Source organism: Chiloscyllium plagiosum, unplaced genomic scaffold, assembly GCF_037043375.1.
Source record: "Chiloscyllium plagiosum isolate Xiang-an unplaced genomic scaffold, Cpla_swu_hap1 HiC_scaffold_5, whole genome shotgun sequence".
Taxonomy (NCBI): Eukaryota; Metazoa; Chordata; class Chondrichthyes; order Orectolobiformes; family Hemiscylliidae; genus Chiloscyllium; species Chiloscyllium plagiosum.
In genome coordinates this window covers 112,929,090-112,953,935 of record NW_028270143.1, presented here as the reverse complement: position 1 = coordinate 112,953,935, position 24,846 = coordinate 112,929,090, and the positions used below count along the sequence as shown (strand labels likewise).

Here is a 24,846-nt window from a genome sequence, read left to right as displayed (position 1 = left end):
TGAGCATACTGGCCGTTGTGGAGCGGGACAAGTCAGACCAGTGTGTATCATTCACAGCTTTTACTAATATTTCTTCCTGTGAAGTTAGAGGAGACAGTTTGAACTGTGGCTTTCAAATGGAATTGGATAAGTACCTGAGAGACATAAAGGGTTTGCAGGGCTAAGGGAAATGTGCAGGGAGTGTGAATAGATAAATTCTTGATGCAGTATGTTATTCTACTGTCAGCTGATCAGTAGCCTCGTTCCGTGCGCCAACATTTTGTCGTAGAGAAAATATTAAAGTCCATTCTTAAGGAAGCAATAGAAAAGTTTGACATAATCAAACAGAGTCAACATAGTTTTGTGAAAGAGAAATCATATTTGATAAGTCTACGTTGAGTTCCTTGTAGCAGAGTTGTTAAAGGAGAACTGATCAATTTGATGTGCTTGGATTCAGAGAAGGCAGTTAGAAAAGGTGCCGCATGAATGATTATTGCACAAGCCAGGAGCTCATGGTATTGGGAGTAATGTCCAAGCATGGATTGGGGATTGATTAATGCACAGAAGACAAAGAGTTGGGAATAATTGGTTTTTCTGAAGGTTGCAGAAGTGTAACTAGTGGAGTGCTACAAGGAATAGTCTGTGCCCTTGATTACTGTCCATATTAATGACTTGGAAAAGAAACAGAGTATAAAGTATTCAAATTTACCGATGATACAAAAATATATAAAATGGAGGCCATACAGAATCTGCAAGAGGTTCCAAATAGGTTGAGTGAGTGGGCAAAATCGTGGCAGATGCAGCTTAATGTTGGAAAACGTGAGGTCATTCACTTTGGTCGGAAGAATGAAAACATAGACAAGAGTACAGCGTGGAGTGATCTGGATTTTTCTTGAGTTTAAAATAGTAGCATCAATAAGAAGGCAAAGGGAGTTTTGACCTTTATTGCTGAGGGTTGGGAGTGGTGCTGGAGTTTAAAAATAGAAATTTGCTCTTACAATTGTACTGTGTTTTAGTGAGCTGCTGCCTGGAGTATGATGTGCAGTTTTGGTCCCTGTATTTAGGAAGAGATGGACGAACAGTTCAAAAGAGATCCATCAGCCTGACTCCTGGGATGAGGGGGATGACTTATCAAGAACAGCTAAACAGGTTTAGACCTTGATTTATCACAGTCTGAAAGATTGAGGGGTGATCTTATTGAAACGTACAAGATTATGTGCTGGGTTAAGGGGGTTATGCATTGACATGTTTCTACTAGTTGGGGAATCTCAAGCCAGACTAAAGCAACACTCATTTAAAATTGAGATGCAAATGAATTTCTCCTCCCAGAGGGTAGTGGGTGTCTGAAATGTTCTATCCCAGAGAGGCTAGCTCACTGGACGTATTTAAAAGAGGTAGACAGATTTCTGAAATGTCAGGGAATTGAGGGCTATAAGAAGTGGCGGCCTTGAGCAGATCAGCCATCATATTATGGTATGGCAGGGCAGACTTGAGGGGTCGAGTAGCCTCCTCCCTCTCCTATTCCTTATATTTTTATGTAATCATTTCTATACCTCTAAGATTCCCAGTCACCAGAGTCAATTATGAGCAAACTGGATAGGAACTTTAAACTTTCTTTCCTGAAATGCTTTAGTTGGGTTTTTGCAATAATTTGACAGCGTCATGATCACTATTAGCAATTCCAGATCTTAAAAAAAATCCAAATTGAAAACATGTGTGGTAGGATTTGAACTCTGGATTATTAGTTTTGTCAAGGAACTGGATTGGCTGTGCTAACCTAGTGGCATCTTTAGCACTTTCCTGACTCATCAGCAAGAAATGATTCCGCACAAGCTGCTATGATGTTTGTAATCTTGAGCTGCAGCGATCATTAGAGAACCAGTGGAAATTATTTTAAGATCTGGATGTATCTGTTCACAGAAATGTTTACAGTTTTTTCCCAATTCTTTTTATAGTGTGAAAAGTTTGATTAAATGTTTGAAGTAAGTCATCAGTCTAGAGACGCTCAGACAGAAGTGTTAAAATAAATATGAAGTAGGATTTGAATTACAAAAAGTGAACATGTACAAAAATAACATGTGTTTGGCATTGATGAAGCAATGGCCTAGCGGTATTATCACTAGACTGTTATTCCAGAGACCCAGATAATGTTCTGGGGACCTGGGTTTGAATCCTGTCATGGTGGAATTTGAATTCAATAAAAATCTGGAACTAAGAGTTTAATGATGTCTATGAATTGGAGTGTTGAAAAAACCCATCACTGGATCACTGATGTCCTTTAGGGAAAAAAACTGTCATCCTTACCTGGTCTGGCCTACATGTCACGCCTGACCCGCAGCAAGGTGGTTTTAGATTAGATTAGATTACAGTGTGGAAACAGGCCCTTCGGCCCAACAAGTCCACACCGACCCGCCGAAGCGCAACCCACCCATACCCCTACATTTACCCCTTACCTAACACTACGGGCAATTTAGCATGGCCAATTCACCTGACCTGCACATCTTTGGATTGTGGGAGGAAACCGGAGTACCCGGAGGAAACCCACGCAGACACGGGGAGAATGTGCAAACTCCACACAGTCAGTCGCCTGAGGCGGGAATTGAACCCGGGTCTCCGGCGCTGTGAGGCAGCAGTGCTAACCACTGTGCCACCGTGCCGCCCACTTGCCACCGTGCCGCCCACGGTGGTTGTTGACTCTTAACTGTTAGATGGACAATAAATGCTGCATAACCAGTGATGCCTGTGAATGAACAAAGGAAAAAAAAATACAGGATCTTTCTGGATATCCCAAAACACTTTGCAATGAATTTTGTACTTATTGAAGATTTCTCTCTGTTTGCAATATATAGGAAACATTGCAGACAGGTTCCTTAGGGTAGTTTCAGCTACTTGATCAATGACCTTCCCTCTATCATGATGTCAGAAGTGAGGATGTTTGCTGATGATTGCACAATGTTCAGCACCGTTCACCTCTCCTCAGATACTGAAGCAATCGGTGCCCAAAATACAGCGAAACATGGACAATGTCCAAGTTTGGGCTGACAAATAGCAAGTGACATTTACATTACACAAAGTACCAGGCAATGGCCATCTCCAATGAGAGGGAATCTGACCCTTGACATTCAGTGGCATTGCCGGCACTGAGCACCCCACTATGAATATCCTGACAGTTACCCTCATCTAGAATCTGAAGTCGACTAACCATATGAGTACTGCAGCTATAAGAGCAGATCAGAGGCTATGAAACTTGCAGTGAGTAACTCATCTCCTGATTGCCCACCATCGTCAATGCACTTGTTAGGTGTGTGACAGAACGTTCCAAATTGCCTGGATGAGTGCTGCTTAACAATAATAAACAGTATTGAACACCATATCCATAAATATTTGCTCCTTCAGCACTAAGTGGCAGCAGTTCATACTGTTCATAAACTGCCCTGTAAAAGCTGATGAGGCTCCGTAGACAGCACCTCCTAAACCAATAATCGCAGTTGTCTTGAAGGGCAAGAGCAGCAGATACATGGGAACACCAGCAATTGCAAGTTCCCCTTCAAGCCGCTCACCATCCTGACTTGGAAATAAACTGCTATTTTTTCACTGTCACCAGGTCAAAATCCAAGCCGAAAACACACTCAGGTGGAACATGACATATCCAGCAGTCTGTGCATTGCACCTTTTATTTCCAAGCACCAGCCCCTGGAAATTTCACAGCTCCTCTGACTGAACCCTCAGTGAAAATTATAATCCTTCCTTACAGTAGCTGGCTCTCTTACAGTTTTGACAGCCCACACAATTTCAACTGCACACTTTGACACCATGTTCATGTGGTGCCTATGGCAAGTCAGAATATACAGAATACGAAAGCATTTCTCCTAACGATGGAGTCATGATATTTTAAGTCTAACCTGTTTATCTTGAGTTGCGCTATGGTGTAAGGAGCTCAAATAATTCCTTTAAATCTCTGAGATGGGTTTACATCTCCCCAGGATATGCAACAAAGGAACTTTTATTTTGCTCGTTGCAGGCAGTAACAAATCAGAAGTTCTCAATAAATAATTGGAATCAACCCAAACCAAACAAGCTGGGTTTTCTGAATTGTAACTCAAGTGGAGTGACAATATGATCAGAGTGGGAATAAATTTCCTTTCATTTGTAATCAAGCAAATTAGCAAACCATGTTCTGGTAATAGCTGTAAAATCAACCACGTTTCAAACTGCAATAGAGCTGCAGCAGAGAATATTAGATTAGATTAGATTACTTACAGTGTGGAAACAGGCCCTTCAGCCCAACAAGTCCACACCGACCCGTCGAAGTGCAACCCACCCATACCCCTACATGTACCCCTTTTTACCTAACACTACGGGCAATTTAGCATGGCCAATTCACCTGGCCTGCACATCTTTGGACTGTGGGAGGAAACCAGAGCACCCGGAGGAAACCCACGCAGACACAGAGAGAATGTGCAAACTCCACACAGTCAGTCGCCTGAGGCGGGAATTGAACCTGGGTCTCTGGTGCTGTGAGGCAGCAGTGCTAACCACTTGTTAGATCCCAGCGTTAATGAACTGACTGAGCATCTACAGAACAAAAAACAACTTCCTAATAGATGCAAAAATAAATTAAAAGTGTGTAAGTAAGGAAATAAGAGAACACTCAGAAAAAGGACATCTATTATTATAATGCTCCAATGAGTTAAGCAATTTTTCTACTTTGATTAGGAAGTGAGTAGGATGCAGATGACCAATCAAACATGTATCTACATAGAAAGCAGTCAGTATGCACAGAAGTTACAGAAAGAAGCCACAAAATTGTGCAGAGTTTTATTTTTCTTTTGCCTCTGGGATGGGATCTGCACGCTGCAGTGGAGAGCATTTTGCTGAGTGTGTTAAGCATATGTGGAGGGTAGCTACGCTGGAAACGCAGCCTAGGCAAATCATGATGTCAATCAGCCGGCGATGCAGAGACCACACCAGTGGCACTACTCTCGCGTACACGTTCCAGCTAACACTCTTGCTTAAACTCCACAACTGAACAAGTGTTCAGCAATGTGAAGGAGACACAAACTGCGTTATTGAAAGAGATCATCATCTACTTTCAGCCAATAGAGATAGAGATACTATGGAGGTCAGGCACTATGTATAAGTTTGTACATCTGGATTGCAGTTTGTATGTATGAGGTTACATATATGGAGGTGGAGATCAGAGTGTACAGGGTTATGTACAAGAAGTACAGTCTTTGTACAGGGTTAATTACAGGAGTGCAGTCCGTGTGTACAGGGTTAATTATAAAGATTGCAGTCCATGTATACAGGGTTAATTATATGGAGTGTGGTGTGAGTGGACAGGTTTAATTACATAGAGTGCAGTCATAGAGTCATACAGCAGAGAAACAGACCCTCAGCTCCAACTCATCTCTGCCGACCAAGTTTCCCAAAATAAACCAGTCCCACTTGCATGCATTTGGCTCACGTTCCTCGAAACCTTTCCAATTCATTTCCTCTTTCTGTCCAAATGTCTTTTAAATATTGTATCTTTACCAGCATCAGGGTTCATTACATGGAGTGCAGACCATGTGTACAGGGTGAATTACATATGATTTATTCCTGATGAAGGGCTTTTGCCTTAAACACCGATTTGCCTGCTCCTCGGATTCTGCCTGACCTGCTGTGCTTTTTCAGCACCACTCTAATCTAGACTCAGGGTTTATTATATGGAGTGCAGTCCGTGTGTACAGGGTTAATTACAAGGAGAGCAGTCCATATGTACACGGTTAATTACAGGGAAGGCAGTCTGTGTGTACAGGGTTAATTACATGGAGAGCAGTCCATATGTACACGGTTAATTACAGGGAAGGCAGTCTGTGTGTACAGGGTTAATTACATGGAGTGCAGTCCATCTGTACATGGTTAATTACAGGGAATGCAGTCCATGTGTACAGGGTTAATTACATGGAGAGCAGTCCGTGTGTACATGGTTAATTACAGGGAAGGCAGTCTGTGTGTACAGGGTTAATTACATGGAGTGCAGTCCATGTGTACAGGGTTAATTACATGGAGAGCAGTCCGTGTGTACATGGTTAATTACAGGGAATGCAGTCTGTGTGTACAGGGTTAATTACATGGAGAGCAGTCCATATGTACAGGGTTAATTACAGGGAAGGCAGTCTGTATGTACATAGTTAATTACATGGAGTGCAATCCATGTGTACAGGGTTAATCACATGGAGAGCAGTCCGTGTGTACCGGGTTAATTACATGGAGTGCAGTCCGTGTGTACAGGGTTAATTACGAGGTGAGCAGTCCGTGTGTACAAGGTTAATTACGTGGAGTGCAATCCGTGTGTACAGGGTTAATTACATGAAGTGCAGTCAGTGTGTACAGGGTTAATTACATGAAGAGCAGTCCGTGTGTACAGGGTTAATTACGTGGAGTGCAGTCCGTGTGTACAGGGTTAATTACATGAAGTGCAGTCAGTGTGTACAGGGTTAATTACATGAAGAGCAGTCCGTGTGTACAGGGTTAATTACGTGGAGTGCAGTCCGTGTGTACAGGGTTAATTACATGAAGTGCAGTCAGTGTGTACAGGGTTAATTACATGAAGAGCAGTCCGTGTGTACCGGGTTAATTACGTGGAGTGCAGTCCGTGTGTACAGGGTTAATTACATGAAGTGCAGTCCATGTGTACAGGGTTAATTACATGAAGTGCAGTCAGTGTGTACAGGGTTAATTACATGAAGAGCAGTCCGTGTGTACCGGGTTAATTACGTGGAGTGCAGTCCATGTGTACAGGGTTAATTACATGGAGAACAGTCCGTGTGTACGGGTTAATTGCGTGGAGTGCAGTCCGTGTGTACAGGGTTAATTAAATGGAGAGCAGTCCGTGTGTACGGGTTAATTACGTGGAGTGCAGTCCGTGTGTACAGGGTTAATTACGAGGTGAGCAGTCCGTGTGTACAAGGTTAATTACGTAGAGTGCAGTCCGTGTGTACAGGGTTAATTATGTAGAGTGCAGTCAGTGTGTACAGGGTTAATTACATGGCGAGCAGTCCGTGTTTACATGGTTAATTACGTGGAGTGCAGTCCGTGTGTACAGGGTTAATTACATGGAGTGCAGTCCGTGTGTACAGGGTTAATTACATGGAGTGCAGTCCGTGTGTACACGGTTAATTACATGGAGTGCAGTCCGTGTGTACAGGGTTAATTACATGAAGTGCAGTCAGTGTGTATAGGGTTAATTACATGGAGAGCAGTCCGTGTGTACAGGGTGAATTACGTGGAGAGCTGTCCGTGTTTACAAGGTTAATTACATGAAGCGCACACTGTGTGTACCGGGTTAATTACATGGATTGCAGTTCGTGTGTACAGGGTTAATTATGTTGCATGCACTCCGTGTGTGCAGAGTTAATTACATGGAGTGCTCTCAGTGTGTACATGGTTAATTACGTGGAGTGCACTCCGTGTGTACAGGGTTAATTATGAGGAGTGCCCTCTGTGTGTACCGGATTACTTACTTGGAGTGCAGTCTATGTGTACAGGGTTAATGGCATTGAGAGTTGTCCATGTGTACAGGGTTAATTACGTGAAGAGCAGACCATGTGTACAGGGTTAATTACATGTAATGCAGTTCGTGTGTACAGGGTTAATGATATTGAGAGTTGTCCATGTGTACAGGGTTAATTACGTGGCGAGCAGTCCATGTGTACAGGGTTAATTACGTGGAGAGCTGTCCGTGTGTACAGGGTTAATTACGTGGAGAGCTGTCCGTGTGTACAGGGTTAATGACATTGAGAGTTGTCCATGTGTACAGGGTTAATGACATTGTGAGTTGTCCATGTGTACAGGGTTAATGACATTGTGAGTTGTCCATGTGTACAGGGTTAATGACATTGTGAGTTGTCCATGTGTACAGGGTTAATGACATTGTGAGTTGTCCGTGTGTACAGGGTTAATGACATTGTGAGTTGTCCATGTGTACAGGGTTAATTACGTGGAGCACAGTCTGTGTGTACAGGGTTAATTACATGGAATGCAGTTCGTGTGTACAGGGTTAATGACATTGAGAGTTGTCCATGTGTACAGGGTTAATTACGTGAAGAGCAGACCATGTGTACAGGGTTAATTACATGGAATGCAGTTTGTGTGTACAGGGTTAATGACATTGAGAGTTGTCCATGTGTACAGGGTTAATTACGTGGAGAGCAGACCATGTGTACAGGGTTAATTACATGGAATGCAGTTCGTGTGTACAGGGTTAATGACATTGAGAGTTGTCCATGTGTACAGGGTTAATTACGTGAAGAGCAGACCATGTGTACAGGGTTAATTACATGGAATGCAGTTTGTGTGTACAGGGTTAATGACATTGAGAGTTGTCCATGTGTACAGGGTTAATTACGTGGAGAGCAGACCATGTGTACAGGGTTAATTACATGGAATGCAGTTTGTGTGTACAGGGTTAATGACATTGAGAGTTGTCCATGTGTACAGGGTTAATTACGTGAAGAGCAGACCATGTGTACAGGGTTAATTACATGGAATGCAGTTTGTGTGTACAGGGTTAATGACATTGAGAGTTGTCCATGTGTACAGGGTTAATTACGTGGAGAGCAGACCATGTGTACAGGGTTAATTACATGGAATGCAGTTCGTGTGTACAGGGTTAATGACATTGAGAGTTGTCCATGTGTACAGGGTTAATTACGTGGAGAGCAGACCATGTGTACAGGGTTAATTACATGGAATGCAGTTCGTGTGTACAGGGTTAATGATATTGAGAGTTGTCCATGTGTACAGGGTTAATTACGTGGAGAGCAGTCTGTGTGCACGAGCCTAATTGCGTAAACCAAGATTTGTGTGTACAGATCGTATACATGGAGTGCAGTGTGTCCAAAACAAAGATAGTAATTGCTGGAAAACCTCAGCAAGTCTGGCAGCATATGTGAAGAGAAATTAGAGTTAACATTTTGGGTCCAGTGACCTTTCCTCAGTACACAGTGTGAGAGCAGTGTCTGTATGGGATGCATAGAAAGAGTATAACTGTACTCTGTTTTGTCATGTAAGGAATAGTAACCAGTATAAACACTGCAAGTTCCTATGCGGAGCAATGTAATAATGACCAGGCAATCTGGTTTTGTTTTGAATAAGGGATACATTTTGGCCAGGGCATGGGAAGAACGTGCCTGCTCTTCTTCAAAATAGGGGTATCTCGTATCCAATTGACAACGCGACTGTGCCTTGGTTCTTATCAACAAACTATTGATGCCAGCATTTCAACACTCCCCAAGATCGCCACCTGGTGTCAGGCTGGATTAAGTGACCATGACCCCAGAGTAGGCATTAAATCAATGATCTTTGGTCTGGGTGCACAATAATTACTAACTGATGGGAATTGTGACTCACACCAAAGATAATAAGTGGGAGAGAAGATTCTCACTTGCCCTACTTTTCACTCTCCGCAACTCTGAACCCTTCCCCCTACTGACCCAGACCTGTCCAGATAAATTAGCAGGATCAACTGAGATTGCTAGTCAGAATTAGCATTGTGATAGGAAGGGAAATGAGGTGTTAGCACCAGTGAGAAATCAGGTCAGTGCAGCATTCTCAATATCTCTTTCCGGCGGCAAATTGGAGTGAGAGTCCAGCCCTCAGTTTCCAACAGCAGTTTAAAGCCATATTAAGGGGCCAAATGGCCTACTCTAGCTCCATATTCTTAGATGAACGTAACCTAAGAGGTACTGCACAGATGTGTCAACCTTTCTAATACATTAAACCAATGACTTGTTTGCATTTAGTGTTTGAAGCAAGTACATTGGCTGCTCAATAATGTGATAGGATTTTTCCAAAACTGTCAGTGGGGAGCACATCTCTGCAGATGACAGCAACTCTGCAGCCACTTAATGACTCCATATGATTTATGGTAAATCTGTGGTTTAACGCAAATACCAGTTTCCATCTGTCCGTTCTGGAGCCTTTCCCCATCCAGAAACCAATCCCGCACTGGGGAAAGACCCAGCTCCTTGTTGTGGTTCTGTTCGCCGAGCTGGGAATTTGTGTTGCAGACATTTCGTCCCCTGTCTAGGTGACATCCTCAGTGCTTGGACCCAGCTCCTGTTTGTTATAAAGAAACCTACTCAAATAATCCAATTAATAAACATAGGGCAGGGGCGACAGTAACAAAAATATCAAAAAAGGAGGAAAATACAAAGGGGTTACTATATAAAAAATGGTTTTGGAAGGGGAGGTATTGCATTTCGACCCCGGCGGTGCTCAACTATCACGAAAGGTTACCAGCGGGTACTGCATGCTCCCATAACCAAGGAGATCCAGGCACAGATGTAACCATGGAACAGAGGCAGACAGTCAACGATTGTGACATCAAGAACACTGCTCTTTCTTGCTCTGAAGAAACCCATCAGTAAATTTACCAAACCTTGATGAAGGGCTTTTGCCCGAAACGTCAACTCCCGCTCCTCAAATGCTGCCTGACCTGTTATGCTTTTCCAGCACCACACTCTCGATTCTAATCTCCAGCATCTGTAGGCCTCACTTTCTCCAAATTTACCAAACGGCCAATGAACAAATTGCAAGCTCTGCACACTCAGCGCCAGCTCTTGGCTTGTTTGGAAAATAGACCCAAGACCAATTTATCAATTCAACTAATAAACAAATCACAAATACTGCCCACCAGGGGCAGTGAAAGACTCAGCTCTGCTTTCATCGACCTGTTCAGACATGAGGAAAAATGTTATTTGGCAGCAAGATGTTGCAATCTGAAATGCAATGCATGCAAAGAGAGTGAACAGAATTTCAATAAAAACAGTCAAATGGTATTGGACAAATACTGTGGAGAATGAGCAGGAGGCTGAAATTAATTAGAAAACAATTTTTTCAAAAAAACCAGAATGGTCACAATAGATAAGATGGCCTCCTTCTCTGCTGCATCATCCTTTGATACCCAATTTGGAACACAGTGAATTGATAACGTTTAGGAGCCTATACCTGCTTGATAATTGCATGGCATGTAAAGGGCTCCTTTAAAAGGGGCATGTTAAGTCTTTATTCCCTCTGTAGACCAGACAAGTCTCAGTTTTTTTTGTTTAAATGTTTATGCAGAGGAGCTATACACATCGTAAGATGGCATACAGTTTAAACTTTTTTACAATATCAAAGGCTTATACTATTGTTGCCAAAAGCAAGATTCCAATCAGAAATTAGGTGAGTTGTGTCATTAAACAAGTATTTGTGACAATTTTGGCATCTCAACTCTATCTAGCGAGAATCTCTCCAAGTTGATTGTGAAAAACAGAAAAGATGGAATGAAAATATTTCAACATCAAGATGATTTCATAGATTTGTTGTTCGATTCATGACATAAGCCATGTCATTCCAACCTCTATAAGATTCCACCCAATGTGTTTAATGTGTCCCATTCAAATTACCTAAAATTGAGAATTCCTTTGTGATGACCCACCAGATCATGCATCTTAACCCAAGAAAGAAAGGAAGACTTGCACTTATTAGGCATTTTTCATAATCTCAGGTATCATAAAGCACTTTAAAGTCAATGACATACCAATTTTTTTTATGGTCCAAGATTTCCTTACATTTAATGGAAAATAATTATTGAAAACATTTGCATTTCATTGATTTGTTCAACAGTGTATTACTTTATGACTTATGTTTCTCTCTTCTCACTCTCTCTCCCACTCTCTCTCTCATACACACACCTACAGTCAGTTCTGCTATAATGCGATAGTTCTGTTCTCACGCAATCCCGTGTTGTAAGAAAATTGCCTAATAGCAGCACCATTTTAACTAATGGGGCCAAAATCGCGTTATAACCAATGCACACTTTAAAACTTTGCACTTTAGAAACAATGTCCCCAATTTGTCAATCGTGTTATAGCAAATTTGTGTTAATGGAACACATATTATAACAGAACGTCCTGTATATCTATTCAATATATAAAACCTACACACCGTGTGAAGGGTAGAAAGAGTGAGTGTTGACAGGTTGGTTAAAAAAGCGTTTGCTACACTTGCCATCATTGCTCAGTCCTTTGAGTAGAGAAGTTAGGAAGTCATGTTGAGGTTGTGCAGGACATTGGTGAGGCCTTTTCTGGAATAATGTGTGCAGTGCTGGTCACCCAGTTATTATTAAGCTGGAGAAGGGTCAGAAGAGGTTTACCAGGATATTACCAGGTATGGAAGATTTGAGTTAGAAACAAAGGCTGGGACATTTTTCACTGGAGCGAAGGAGATTGAGAGGCGACCTTCTTGAAGATTTTAAGATAATGACAAGTATAGATAGAGTCAATGGTATTTGTCTTTTCCCTAGGATGAGGTAATTTCAAGATGAGAGGCCACATTTTTAAGGTGAGAGGAGACAGATTTAAAAAAGACATGGGGGCAAAATTTTTACACAGTGAGCGGTTTGCATGTGGAATGAACTTCCTGAGGAAGTGGTGGATGTGGGTATAATTACAACATTTAAAAGATATTTGGATAAGTGCATGAATAGGAAAGGTTTGGAGAGATATGGGCCAGCAGCAGGCAGGTTAGACTAGTTTAGCTTGGGAATAGGTTCAGCATGGACTGGTTGGATGAAAGAGTCTGTTTCCCTTCTGTATGACTCTATGACTCTGTTGTAGATGTATCTACGCCCCGTTCACAATAACACTGAGCAAGGAAGGCCAGTGGGATGGGTGCATATCTAGATAGGTCAAGTTTCACTTCAAAAATGCTGAATTAAATTTTATAAAACCTTTAGAACTAACTCGACCTTTTCTTTCCCCTTTAGACGTTTTTGAGTTGGAGCTGAATGAGAAGGTACAAAATGCTACAGAGAGAATGCAAATGCCCAAAGTAGAATTCCAGGATGTTCAGATAAAGGATTATTGTAAGTATCTGCACCTTCTAATCATTGCCGATCAATAAATGTTCTATCTATCAATATCCTCATCATCCAGAGCTATTTAGTTGAAAAGGTTTTTATCGGATTTTATATGCTTATAGTTTCTGTTGGCCACTCAATGTAAAATGTCCAATAAAATATTAATGTTTAACTATTTTGCACCTCAGTCACATGCACACCAATACTAGAAGAATATAACCTTGCATCACCTTCCATATGGGTTCATAATAATTGAAAAGTGTGTCTGGGATGTTTGTCTGTATTTTGTTATGACCAGGCAAGGGGGTTAAACAGACTCCCATTATCTTAAACCAAAAGAGTAAATGCTGGAAAATCTCAGCAGGTCTGGCAGCATCTGTAAGGAGACAAAAGAGCTGACGTTTCGAGTCTAACCTACCCTTTGCCAAAGCAAAAAAAAGGGGAGAAATAGGGAGGTATTTATACTAGTCTGAGAGAAGGTGAGTCATGGCTCCAGAAGCAAAGGTAGCAATAAAGAGGTGACAATGACAGTGCAAAGAGAGATTATAGGGAGATTAGGAGCTGTGAATGACCAAGGCTGAAGCCAGTGTTGTGTGACAAAGTATGTGGGGGATGGGGAGGGGGGGAAGGAGTGAAGCAGAGGCAAAATGGAAAACAGGGCAGAATGGTAGCAAAGGGGGAAGAGGAGAGGAAAAGGGCGATGAGAGAATGGGGAGCGAGAGAAAGACAATCAAGAAATAAGAGGCAAAGAACAGTGAAAAAAAAACTTATTAAAAAAGTATAAATAAAATAAATGAAATAAAATTATCTGAAGTTGTTGAATTCAATGTTGAGACCGGCAGGCAGTAACGTGCCTAGTCGGAAGATGAGATGCTGTTCCTCCAGTTTGCGTTCAGCTTCACTGGAACATTGCAGCAGGCCAAGGACAGCCATGTGGATATGGGAGCAGGATTGTGTGTTGAAGTAGCAAGTCACAGGAAGGTCCGGGATCTGATTGTGTACAGACCAAAGGTGCTCAGCAAAGCGATCACCCAGTCAGTGTTTTGTCTCGCCGATATAGAGGAGATCACATTGGGAGCAACGAATGCAATAGACCAAATTGAAAGAGGTACAAGTGAAACGCTGCATAATCTGAAATGAATGTCTGGGACCTCGGATGGTAAACATGGAAGAGGTAAAGGGGCAGTGTTGCACCTTCTGCGATTGCATGGGAAGGTGCCGTGGTTGATGGGGCAGGTGTTAGGTGTGATGGGAATGTGCCGTGTGTGATGGGAGAGGTGTTAGTTGTGATGGGAATGTGCCGTGTGTGATGGGAGAGGTGTTAGGTGTGATGGAGGAGTGGGCTAGGTTGTCCCGGAGCGAACAATCTCTCTGGAATGCAGACGGGGGAGGGAAGGGAAGATGTGTTTAGTGGTGGCGTCATGTTGGTGTTGGCGAAAATGGCGGAGGATTATTCTTTGCATGTGAAGGTTGGTGGGGTGAAAGGTGAGAACAAGGGGGACCTTGTTCTGGGAGGGGAGGAAGGGGGTGAGGGTCGTGGCACGGGAGATGGACCGCACGCTGTCGAGAGCCCTGTCAACAACTGTAGGTGGGAAGCCACAGTTGGAGATGAAGGAGCACATATTAAGAGCACCACTTTGGAAAGTGGCCTCATTGGAACAAATGCGGCGGAGGCGAAGGAGCTGAGAGAAAGGGATAGAGTCCTTACAAGACGTAGGGTGAGAAGAGCTGTGGTCCAGATAGCTGTGGGAGTCAGTGAGCTTGCAATAGATATGAGTGGATAGACTATTGCCGGAAATGAAGACAGAAAGGTCAAGGAAAGGAACGCGAGTGTCGGAGATGGACCAGGTGAAGGTGATGGAGGGATGGAAACTTGAAGTGAAGTTTATGAAATTTTCCAGGTCAGGATGAGAGCATGAAGCTGCACCGAAATAGTCATCGATGTCCCGATAAAGCAGTTGTGGGAGGGGACCTGGGTAGGCCTGGAACAAGAAATGTTCCATGTACCCCATGAAAAGGCAGGCATAGCTAGGACCCATGTGGGTACCCATTGCTACACCATTGATTTGGAGAAAATGGGATGAGTTGAAGGAGAAGTTGTTGAGAGAGAGAACAAGTTCAGCCAGGCGGAGGAGAGTGATGGTGGATGGAGATTGGCCTGCTGCAATGTTCCAGTGAAGCTGAACGCAAACTGGAGGAACAGCATCTCATCTTCCGACTAGGCACGTTACTGCCTGCCGGTCTCAACATTGAATTCAACAACTTCAGATAATTTTATTTCATTTATTTTATTTATACTTTTTTAATAAGTTTTTTCACTGTTCTTTGCCTCTTATTTCTTGATTGTCTTTCTCTCGCTCCCCATTCTCTCATCGCCCTTTTCCTCTCCTCTTCCCCCTTTGCTACCCTTCTCCCATGTTTTCCATTTTGCCTCTGCTTCACCCCTCCCCTCCCCTCCCCCCACCCCCTATCCCCACATACTTTGTCATACAACACTGGCTTCGGCCTTGGTCATTCACAGCTCCTAATCTCCCTATAATCTCTCTATGCACTGTCATTGTCATCTCTTTATTGCTACCTTTGCTTCTGGAACAATGACTCACCTTCTCTCAGCCTCGTATAAATACCTCTCTATTTCTCCCCTTTTTTTTAGCTTTGACAAAGGGTCAGTTAGACTCGAAATGTCAGCTCTTTTCTCTCCTTACAGATGCTACCAGACCTGCTGAGATTTTCCAGCATTTTCTCTTTTGGTTTCAGATTCCAGCATCCGCTGTAATTTGCTTTTGTCCCATTATCTTAACCTTCTCAGTTAGTTGCAATGGAGTTTTAAGTTCTTTTTAATACCTTGCGCAGAATTAAAATTTGGGTTAATTAGTTTGTACTGTAAGAATTAAAAAGCTATCACAAGACTTTCTTGAGTTAAAGAACAAGTTTATTTCCTGATACTGTCAAGAAAACAACAAAGACGTGGCATCAAGCAGAAGGTTTTCTGTGCGGTCACTTACAAGCACATGCAGATACTTAGTTAAAAGGAGAGAGTATCCAAGATGGATGAGACAAAAGAATACTTAGTTTTGAGTCCATTTAATGTCTTTGAGGTGGAAGGCTTTAAACTAAGACAATGGGTAATTTCTTGCTCATCAGCAGTAGTGCATATTACATTTTTTTTAAATTTTTGGTACTCTCTGGCTTGTTCTCAGTAAGTAGTGTCAAATTCAGAAAGGTTTCTTCTTGAGGGAGAGAGACTCCCCAGAATCTCTTTTCAGTTTTGATCCTTAAATCCAGCTCCCCTTTGTCTACCAACAAGCCCCTAGAATAACAGTTTGTATTTTTACCTCGTTCGTATTCTGTGTCCACTGAGTTTATGTTTTCAGGCTTCACAATTGGAGCCAGCGTTTCATCTGTAACGTGTAAAAATTCTCATAATAGTGTAAAGCGAACAGAAAGTGAGGATCTTTTCACATCACACAAAGAAGGGGTGTGGGAGAGGGGGCTGGGTGGAGGTGGACTGGAGTTGGTGGTGGTGGTGGCTGGTTTCACTGCCCCATCAGGGAAATGTTAATTTCAGCTGAAACTGATTTTAATGTAATCCACTTTAGCTTCATGAAATTTGGAGAGAACCTGTGTGGGTCAGGTGATGCCTGTGGCCATTTAAAGTTAGTGCTTTGTTCACTTTTTTAAAAAAAACCATCACAGTCCTTGAAAACCCCAGGTATTAAATCGATATAAGGAATTTGAAGATCTCTAGACAGTAGTTCATACCATTGTAATGATATATAAACTGAATAATTTAATTTTTGCTCTCCAGTTTTGTGCTTTGCTGCTCGTTTCTGACTGACCTATATGAATTCAGGAGTCAGAGGATGCACACCAAGTAGTTTGCAACTTGTTATTGCTTTGTCCCATTGTGAACACAGACTCTGTTTTTCCGTACATATTTCATAGATCAGAGCAATTCTGCAGGCAGTTAGGAACATATCAGTGTAGTTGAAATGTAAGATATCTTGGTGATACAGTAAACTCAGAAATTAATTGATTAAATTACTGATCCTGATACAGCCTACTGATTTGATCATCTCTTTGGTCTTATAGACAATCACTCTGAGGGATTAATAATGGAAAATAAGGAGATGAATTGAACATATATTTTGCATTGATCTTCGCTGTAGAAGATACATGTAACATCCCGGAAAGAGCTGTAAATTAGGAAATAAAAGAGGAGGAAATCAATTTATTACAATCACCAGAGAAGTGGTGCTGAGGAAATTGTTGGAGCTGTTATAGAGTCCTAGAGTCATACAGCATGGAAACAGACCCTTCCATCTAACCAGTCCATGTCAAACAGAATCCCAAGCTAAACTAAACCTGCCTGCCTGCCTGCTCCTGGCTCATATCTCTCCAAACCTTTCCAATTCATGCACTTATCTAAATGTCATTTAAATGTTGTAATTGTATTCCTATCCACCACTTCCTCAGGAAGTTCATCCACGCGTGAACCACCCTCTGTGTAAAAACAATTTTTCTCCCCTTTTCTTTTTGAATCACTCTCCTCTCATCTTAAAATGTGCCCCCCTTGTCTTGCAATCCCCCATTCCAGGGAAAAGACAACTGCCATTATCACTATCTGTACCTCTCATTATGCAACATATGCCTAACTAATGGATTGGCGACTGTTTTATTAGACTCATAGAGTTCCTTTAATGGAACTAGAGCACTAAGTTAGACATTGGATCAATATAGTCAAGTGGAGTCGCAGGTAGATAGGACGGTGAGGAAGGCGTTTGGTATGCTTTCCTTTATTGGTCAGAGCATTGAGTACAGGAGTTGGGAGGTCATGTTGCAGATGTACAGGACATTGGTTAGACCACTGTTGGAATATTGCATGCAATTCTGGTCTCCTTCCTATTGGAAAGATGTTGTGAAATTTGAAAGGGTTCAGAAAAGATGTACAAGCATGTTGCCAGGGTTGAAGGATTTGAGCTATAGGGAGAGGCTGAACAGGCTGGGGTTGTTTTCCCTGGAGCGTCGGAGGCTGAGGGGTGACCTTATAAAGGTTTACAAAATTATGAGGGGCATGGATAGGGTAAATAGGCAAAGTCTTTTCCCTGGGGTCGGGGAGTCCAGAACTAGAGGGCATAGGTTTAGGGCAAGAGGGGAAAGATATAAAAGAGACCTACGGGGCAACTTTTACACACAGAGGGTGGTGGGTGTATGGAATGAGCTGTCAGAGGAAGTGTTGGAGGCTGGTACAATTGCAACATTTATGAAGAATTTGGATGGGTAAATGAATAGAAAGGGTTTGGAGGGATATGGGCCGGGTGCTGGCAGGTGGGACTAGATTGGGTTTGGATATCTGATTGGCATGGACGATTTGGACCAAAGGATCTGTTTCCATGCTGTACATCTCTATGACTCTATGACTCTAAGTCACTTGTGGTCTGATCTGTTTCAAGATGAATAGAGATGAATGGGAATGATTTGGTGGTGATTACTGAGACATGGTGGCACTGAGACCAAATTTGGGAATTGAATATCTGAGGGTGCTTTGTGTCAGAAGGATGGACAGGAAGGAAAAGGAGTTTGTGTAGCTTTGACAGTGAAGGAGGAGATTGTTGCTATGGTGAGAAACGTTATAAGCATTGGAGATCATGATGCAGAATCAGTCTGGGTAGAAATAGGCAATAGCAAGGGAAAGAAGTCAACTGTGGGAGTGACCTTTTGGTCCCCGACAATAATTCCACAATGGGACACAGTTTAAACCAAGAATACTGTGACCTTCTAAGAAAGTGATTTTAATATGCATATAGACTGGATTAATCAAAATTGCAAACATGACTTTGAGGGGGTGTTTAATGAAAGCTTTATTGATTGTTTCTTGGAGCAATATTTTGGAGAACTAACCAGGAAGCAGGCGGATCTGTATTTTGGTATTATGTAATAAGATGGGATTAATTAATGAGCTCATAGCAGAGGGTCCTAAAGGGAAGAGTGATCATAGCATGCTAAAATTTTGAATTCAGTTTGAAGACATGAAACTGGACTCCCACACTAGCATTATAGACTTAAATAAAGGTAATTATATAGCCAAAAGGACTCATCTTGGAAATATACTGCCATTCCTCCAGTGTCACTGGGTCAAAATCCTGGAATTCCCTCCCAAACAATTTTGTGGGTCAACCCACAGCACATGGACTGCAGCAGTTCAAAAAGGTAGCTCACTACCACTTTTTCAAAGGTAACTAGGGACAGGCCAGTGACATAAAGCCAGTGGCACCCACATCCCATGAATGAGTGTATGAAAAAAATTGCAAAGGCCAATGGTAGACTGGAATATTGAGAAACTTCAAGATCAACAGAGGGTTACTAAAATGTAATAAAAAGTGCAAAGGTAAATTATGAAAGGAAATTAATGCAAACCAAAATAACAGACAGTATGAGCTTCTATAAGTATATAAAAGGGAAGAGAGTAGCTAAAGTGAAAGCTATTGTTGCTCATAGGAACAGGTGTTGGCCATTCAGTCCCTCGAGCTTGTTCTGCTGTTCAATGAGACCATAACTGACCTGTGGTACGTGCCTTTGGCCCATATCCTTCATACATTTGCATACAAAATGTCTCAGATTTAAAGTTAACAATGGAGCAGCATCCACTGGTCCATTGAAGGATGAGATTGTGGAGGTCTTAATGGGGAACCCAGACATGCAGAGACATGACATCAGTATTTGCCTCTGTTTTCACAATGGAGGATGCTAATACCATCCCAGTAATAACAGGTAATGCAGAGGTTTGGAAAGGAAAGAACTTAAAGCAATTATCACTAGGCAAAAAGTACAGGGAAAACCATTGGGATTGAAGGCAGACAAGTCCCCAGAGCCTGATGGCTTACATTCTGGGTCTTAAAAGAAAAGGCAGCGCAGATATTGGATCCACTGGCTATAATACTCCAAATTTCCTTGGATTCGGGAAAAGATTCTAGTGGATGGGAAAAATGCTAATCTAATGTCTGTATTCAAAAAGGGATGGAGGCAGAGAGTAGGCAACTGTAAAGCAGTTAGTTTAATATCTGTCATTGAGAAAGTGTTAGAATCCATTGTGAAGAAAGTAATAATAGGGAATTTGGAAAGTTAAAACATAATCCATGGTTTTATGAAGAGTAAGTCGTGTTTGATTATTTTACTACAGTGCGGTGGATGCCAAGACATTCAGTAAATTTAAGGAGGAGATGGACCGATTTTTAATTAGTAACGAGTGGAAGGGTTATGGCGGGAAAGCGGAGAGAAATCAGTCATGGTCACATTGGATGGTGGAGCAGGCTTAAGGGACCATGCTAAATTCCCCATAGTATTCAGGGATGTGTAGGCTAGGTGCATTAGTCAGGGGTACAATGTAGAGTAATAGGATAAAAGAATGGGTTTGGGTGAGATACTCTTCGGAGGGTAGATGTGGACTTGTTGGGTCAAAGTACCTGTTTCCAAACTGTAGAGATTCTATAAAACAGGGCAACCAGAACTGGACACAGTGCTTATCTTCTTTGCGTGTTCTTATCCATGTGATCTCACTGTCTTCCTCATGAGAGAGAGAACTCTAATACCACCTACACTGTGTTATTTATGCTCAGTGATGTACAGCTCTGTGATAGAAGGGTCCAAAGCTCTTTCTTAAGTCAATTGAAACTTCTGACCTGAAATCGATGGTTGTTAGACAAAGTGGAACCAGAGCCAAGAGATGTCATTGGCGATGAGATCCTAGCTTGGAGTTGTTAACCTGGGCCATTGAGGAGCCCTGGCTGACAGATATAAATAGGATACTAGGTGGGAAGGATGGGTGGCTTGTTGGGTTGCTGGGGGGGTGGGGTGGGGGGGGGAGGGGAGATCTGTATTCTATACACTGTTTCTTATCTAATTGGACTGCCTTATGTATTTGTTATTGTTACTGTTTTGTGATGTCTAAAAGTAGGATTTGAGATTTACCCTAATTTGCCCTACTAGTTGAACGGTAGGGTTTGGAGCCAGGCTTTGCCGCTTGTCCCCCTTGTAAATCACTGTTTCTCTGTATACAGCTGGTAATGTTAATTGTTTTGTGAGCTGCACTGTTTAATAAAATAAAAAAAACAGGAATCTCATAATGTCTTCTCAGTCTGGTGGCTGGGCTGAGCCCATGGTGATGTGATCCCAGCCACTGTGCAGTTACGTCACTGAGATGTTACTGCTACAGAACCAAACATGTAAATTGAGTTAAGATTTGGTGAAGCAGCTGTGAGAGACTGACTGGTCAACTGTTATTCCCAGGTGTTAATAGAATCCAAGCCTGTGGTGAGACAGAAAGAAACTAAGACATGTACTTTTCTTTATGCAGAGAGTTTATTGACTTGCTCAGTCTTAACAGTCGCATTCCTTGTGACAAGTGTCACAAAGCTGGTCCCTTTTTTCTAAAATATGTTCCTTTTCTCAAGGTGTTCTTGAATTTTTTTAGAGAGGGGTCATAAAACTCTCTCAGCTCCGAGGTGACTAGTTTGGTACAGAGATGAAAAAGGATTTTGAGAGGCCTTTTGTTTATATGTAAACAGGTGAGCCTTCAGGCCAAGATGGTCATGTTTTAGAAGTGACCTGTATAATGAAATGAGAGTGGTCAGCTCTCTAGCTGAGCAGTTCTGTCCAGAAGTAGTTAGAAGTTCAGCAGGGGACCATGTGAACAGGCTGCAAAGAACTCTCTCTCCTTCTGCTGTTCTAACTTCAACCTGTAAGCATTTGTTCCATTTCTACCTTTTTTAAGGGGGTTTGCTTATTGGGACTGTTGTGCATATTCAGTACAGCATAATTAAGTCTAATTTGGATAGACTGAGTTCTGTAGGGGTTCTTTATTCTTTCTTTGTGCTTCATCGCGTAATGCTGTGAATAAATTTTTGTCTGTTTTAAAACCTAGTAGTCAACCTCGCTAACTTACTCCGGGTAATTTTCACTGTACACTTACCAAAACAAATTGCAAAGTTATGGTCTGGGGCTGCCTGCTTAAGAAAGGTTTGAGTGGCCTGGCCTAGTCTATAACACAAGTAATATCCCCCAGCTGTTTCTCTTAACCTTAACAAAGGCATTGGCTCATTCCTGAAGAAGGGCCTGTGCCCGAAACGTCGAATCTCCTGTTCCCTGGATGCTGCCTGACCTGCTGTGCTGTTCCAGCAATAAAGTTTCAACATTAATAAACCTCAACAATGTGATTGACCAGACATAAATATCAGGCTCCTCTATAATTAGGAGAGTTGACCTTTGCATTTGGATATACTTAATGCATGCCTTAAATGTTTTTTTTTCCCTTTCTGTCTAGATGCTGGGGGAAGTGAATACAATATTGCAGGACTTCTATTATTCACTGAGCATTGTATTTGGCAGAAGTTTTCCTCCTGTTGATTTTCTCTTTCAGCTCCAGGCAATTGTAAAGAAAAAAACTTAATAGGAAGTACATTCATGGTTCACTGAAACTCAGTCAAAATATTCACATCAAAGATTTTATTTTTCAAATGTAAAATGTATTAGAAAAAAATTGATGAGCACAACATGCATCTTGTATTTGGGGTTGAAACAAAAAATGAGAAAGAGCCACATAAAACTTTCCTTGAGAGGGTGCAGAGATCTCCGAGAATGGTTCTACGGTAAGGGATTTTAGGGATAAGTTTAAGCTGGAGTAAGAGATGATTGAGGGCCATTTGGTAGAGGTGTTCAAGATTTTAGGCAAAAGGGAGGACTGCAGATGCTGGAGATTAGAGTCAAGTCTAGGGTGGTGCTGGAAATGCACAGCAGGTCTGGCAGCATCCGAGGAGCAGGAAAATCGGCAATTTGGGCAGGAGCCCTTCATCAGGAATGAGGTATTCAAGATGTTATGTTAGGTAGATAAAGGAATGCATCCCCTTAGCTGACAGTGCCAGAACTTGAGGACATAAATCGAAGGTTGTAGGCACAAGTTGCAGGGGTGATGTGCGGAAAAGCTTTATTACACACTATCTAGGAATGCCTTAGAAATTGTTGTCTTCAGAAGGTAGTAGGAGTGAAAGCAATGAGTGACTTTCGAAGGAATTTGGAAGGGAGCTTAAGGCAAATAAACTTGCACACATAAAGGCATAGAGTAGATGAATGGGACTGATTGGTTAGCTGCACAGAGAATTAGTTTGGAGGCGCTGTGCTGAATGACCTCTTTCTGTGCCTTAATGTTTCTGCTCTGCTTCTGTTTGTCAATTAAAATCACTTCCTCTGGGTGTAAAATGTTTTTGTGTTCATTTACAATTTAATCTATTTCCTATGATTGTAAACATCTTTCCGATTAAATTTCAATTTGTGTCATTCAAAAGCAGTTGGTGAAATAGACTGTTTAATGCTCCAGCAAGTTGGCGATCTAAATTGTGAAACTGGGATTAGCAATTAGTAATGCTAATGCAATCTTCACTAGAATACACATGGAAAACTGTACCAAGTAAAATAAACTTGGTGTGATATGTTTGTAGTATTGGGTGAGAAAGTGAGGGCTGCAGATGCTGGAGATCAGAGCTGAAAATCTGTTGCTGGAAAAACGCAGCAGGTCAGGCAGCATCCAAGGAACAGGAGAATCGATGTTTCGGGCATAAGCCCTTCTTCAGGAAAGGCTTCCCGAAGAAGGGCTTATGCCCGAAACGTCGATTCTCCTGTTCCTTGGATGCTGCCTGACCTACTGCGCTTTTCCAGCAACACATTTTCAGCTCTTGTAGTATTGGGTGTCTGGTATTGAATATTATTAATTGTAGGTCAATTGTCAGGTGGTCCTTTGGCTCATATGCTCAGCTTATGATGGAAACCAACTTTCTTTTGAAATAAGAAACCAAAAAATCTATGGATGTTGGAAATCAGAAACAAAACCAGAAATTGTTGGAAAAAGTCAGTAGATCTGGCAGCGTCTGTGGAAAGAAATCAGCGTTAAGTTGGGTCCAGTCATCCTTCTTCAGAGCAGTGTCTGTTTATTTAGTTTACACATTAACGTACTTCGTGTAAGCAAATTGCCATGAGACTCTACAAAGTAACTCTGCCAATTAAAAACAAAATCACCACAGCTGCAACAATGTATCAAGTTAATCATTAAACAAGAAAACCCATATGCCACTCATTCAAAACTCCAAAATAAATGATTTTAAAATATGTAGAAGTTGTGCACTTTATACCACAGTATGATATTTTTTATTCTCTTTCACACTGAATAGTGAACACAGATCTTCTGAGGTAGAGTAGTGGAGTAAAAGCCCAAGAATAATTTCAGAAATGTTAGGATACCTTGTAAGGAGAATCATTTTGATGAGCTATAATGGGCTAAATGACCTTGTTACATGCTGTTGTATGTATCTTGTGATTTGAATCAGAACAAAGAAATTGGTTTTGGGTACAGATGTGGCACAATAGCAAATAACACCATGTATTAATATAGCACTTTTAATAGAAGAGCTTTCCAAGGCATTTTACTAGAGCATTCTAGAGTAAAATATTATACTGGGAGAAAGTGAGGACTGCAGATACTGGAGATCAGAATCGAAACGTGTGGTGCTGGAAAAACGCAGCAGGTCAGGCAACATGCAAGGAGCAGGGGAGTCAATGTTTCAGGCATAAGCCTAATATTGGTCCATTTGATTTTTAAATTTTGTAAGGAGTTCCCAGGGCAGATTGATAGACTTTACAGAGCTGAACTACTCTCATTACGATGAACAGAGGTTTTCATTATTCTGTGATTTTCCTCCATGCTTTATTCACTAACTTTTGTTAGAAATACTTGAAATGCCAGGACATGTTCAACGGGTTTGCCAATTTTAATCATCATGGTGAAATGTTTTACTCTTTGATTGTTACAGGCATTGTTAACAGTAAAGTGACTGCAACTTTAATGTTTTTCAGCACTGAAAATGCAAATTATGAAGCCATTAGCATTCTCAAATAAGTCCCGGTACCCTTTGTTGCTTATCGTGTGAGTATTA

The 24,846-nt window shown here is 41.7% G+C and overlaps 1 protein-coding gene across 5 annotated transcripts in view; it reads left to right on the top strand.

The window, feature by feature from the left end:
• dpp6a (dipeptidyl-peptidase 6a) overlaps window positions 1–24,846 on the top strand; it is a 1,528,415-nt gene that overhangs the window by 1,460,466 nt on the left and 43,103 nt on the right. For all 5 annotated transcript variants that reach the window (XM_043690726.2, XM_043690729.2, XM_043690724.2 and 2 more), the window contains exons 18-19: window positions 12,776–12,874; window positions 24,767–24,836. In XM_043690726.2, coding sequence (XP_043546661.2) covers window positions 12,776–12,874; window positions 24,767–24,836 — 169 coding nt within the window. The remainder of the gene's footprint in view (window positions 1–12,775; window positions 12,875–24,766; window positions 24,837–24,846) is intronic.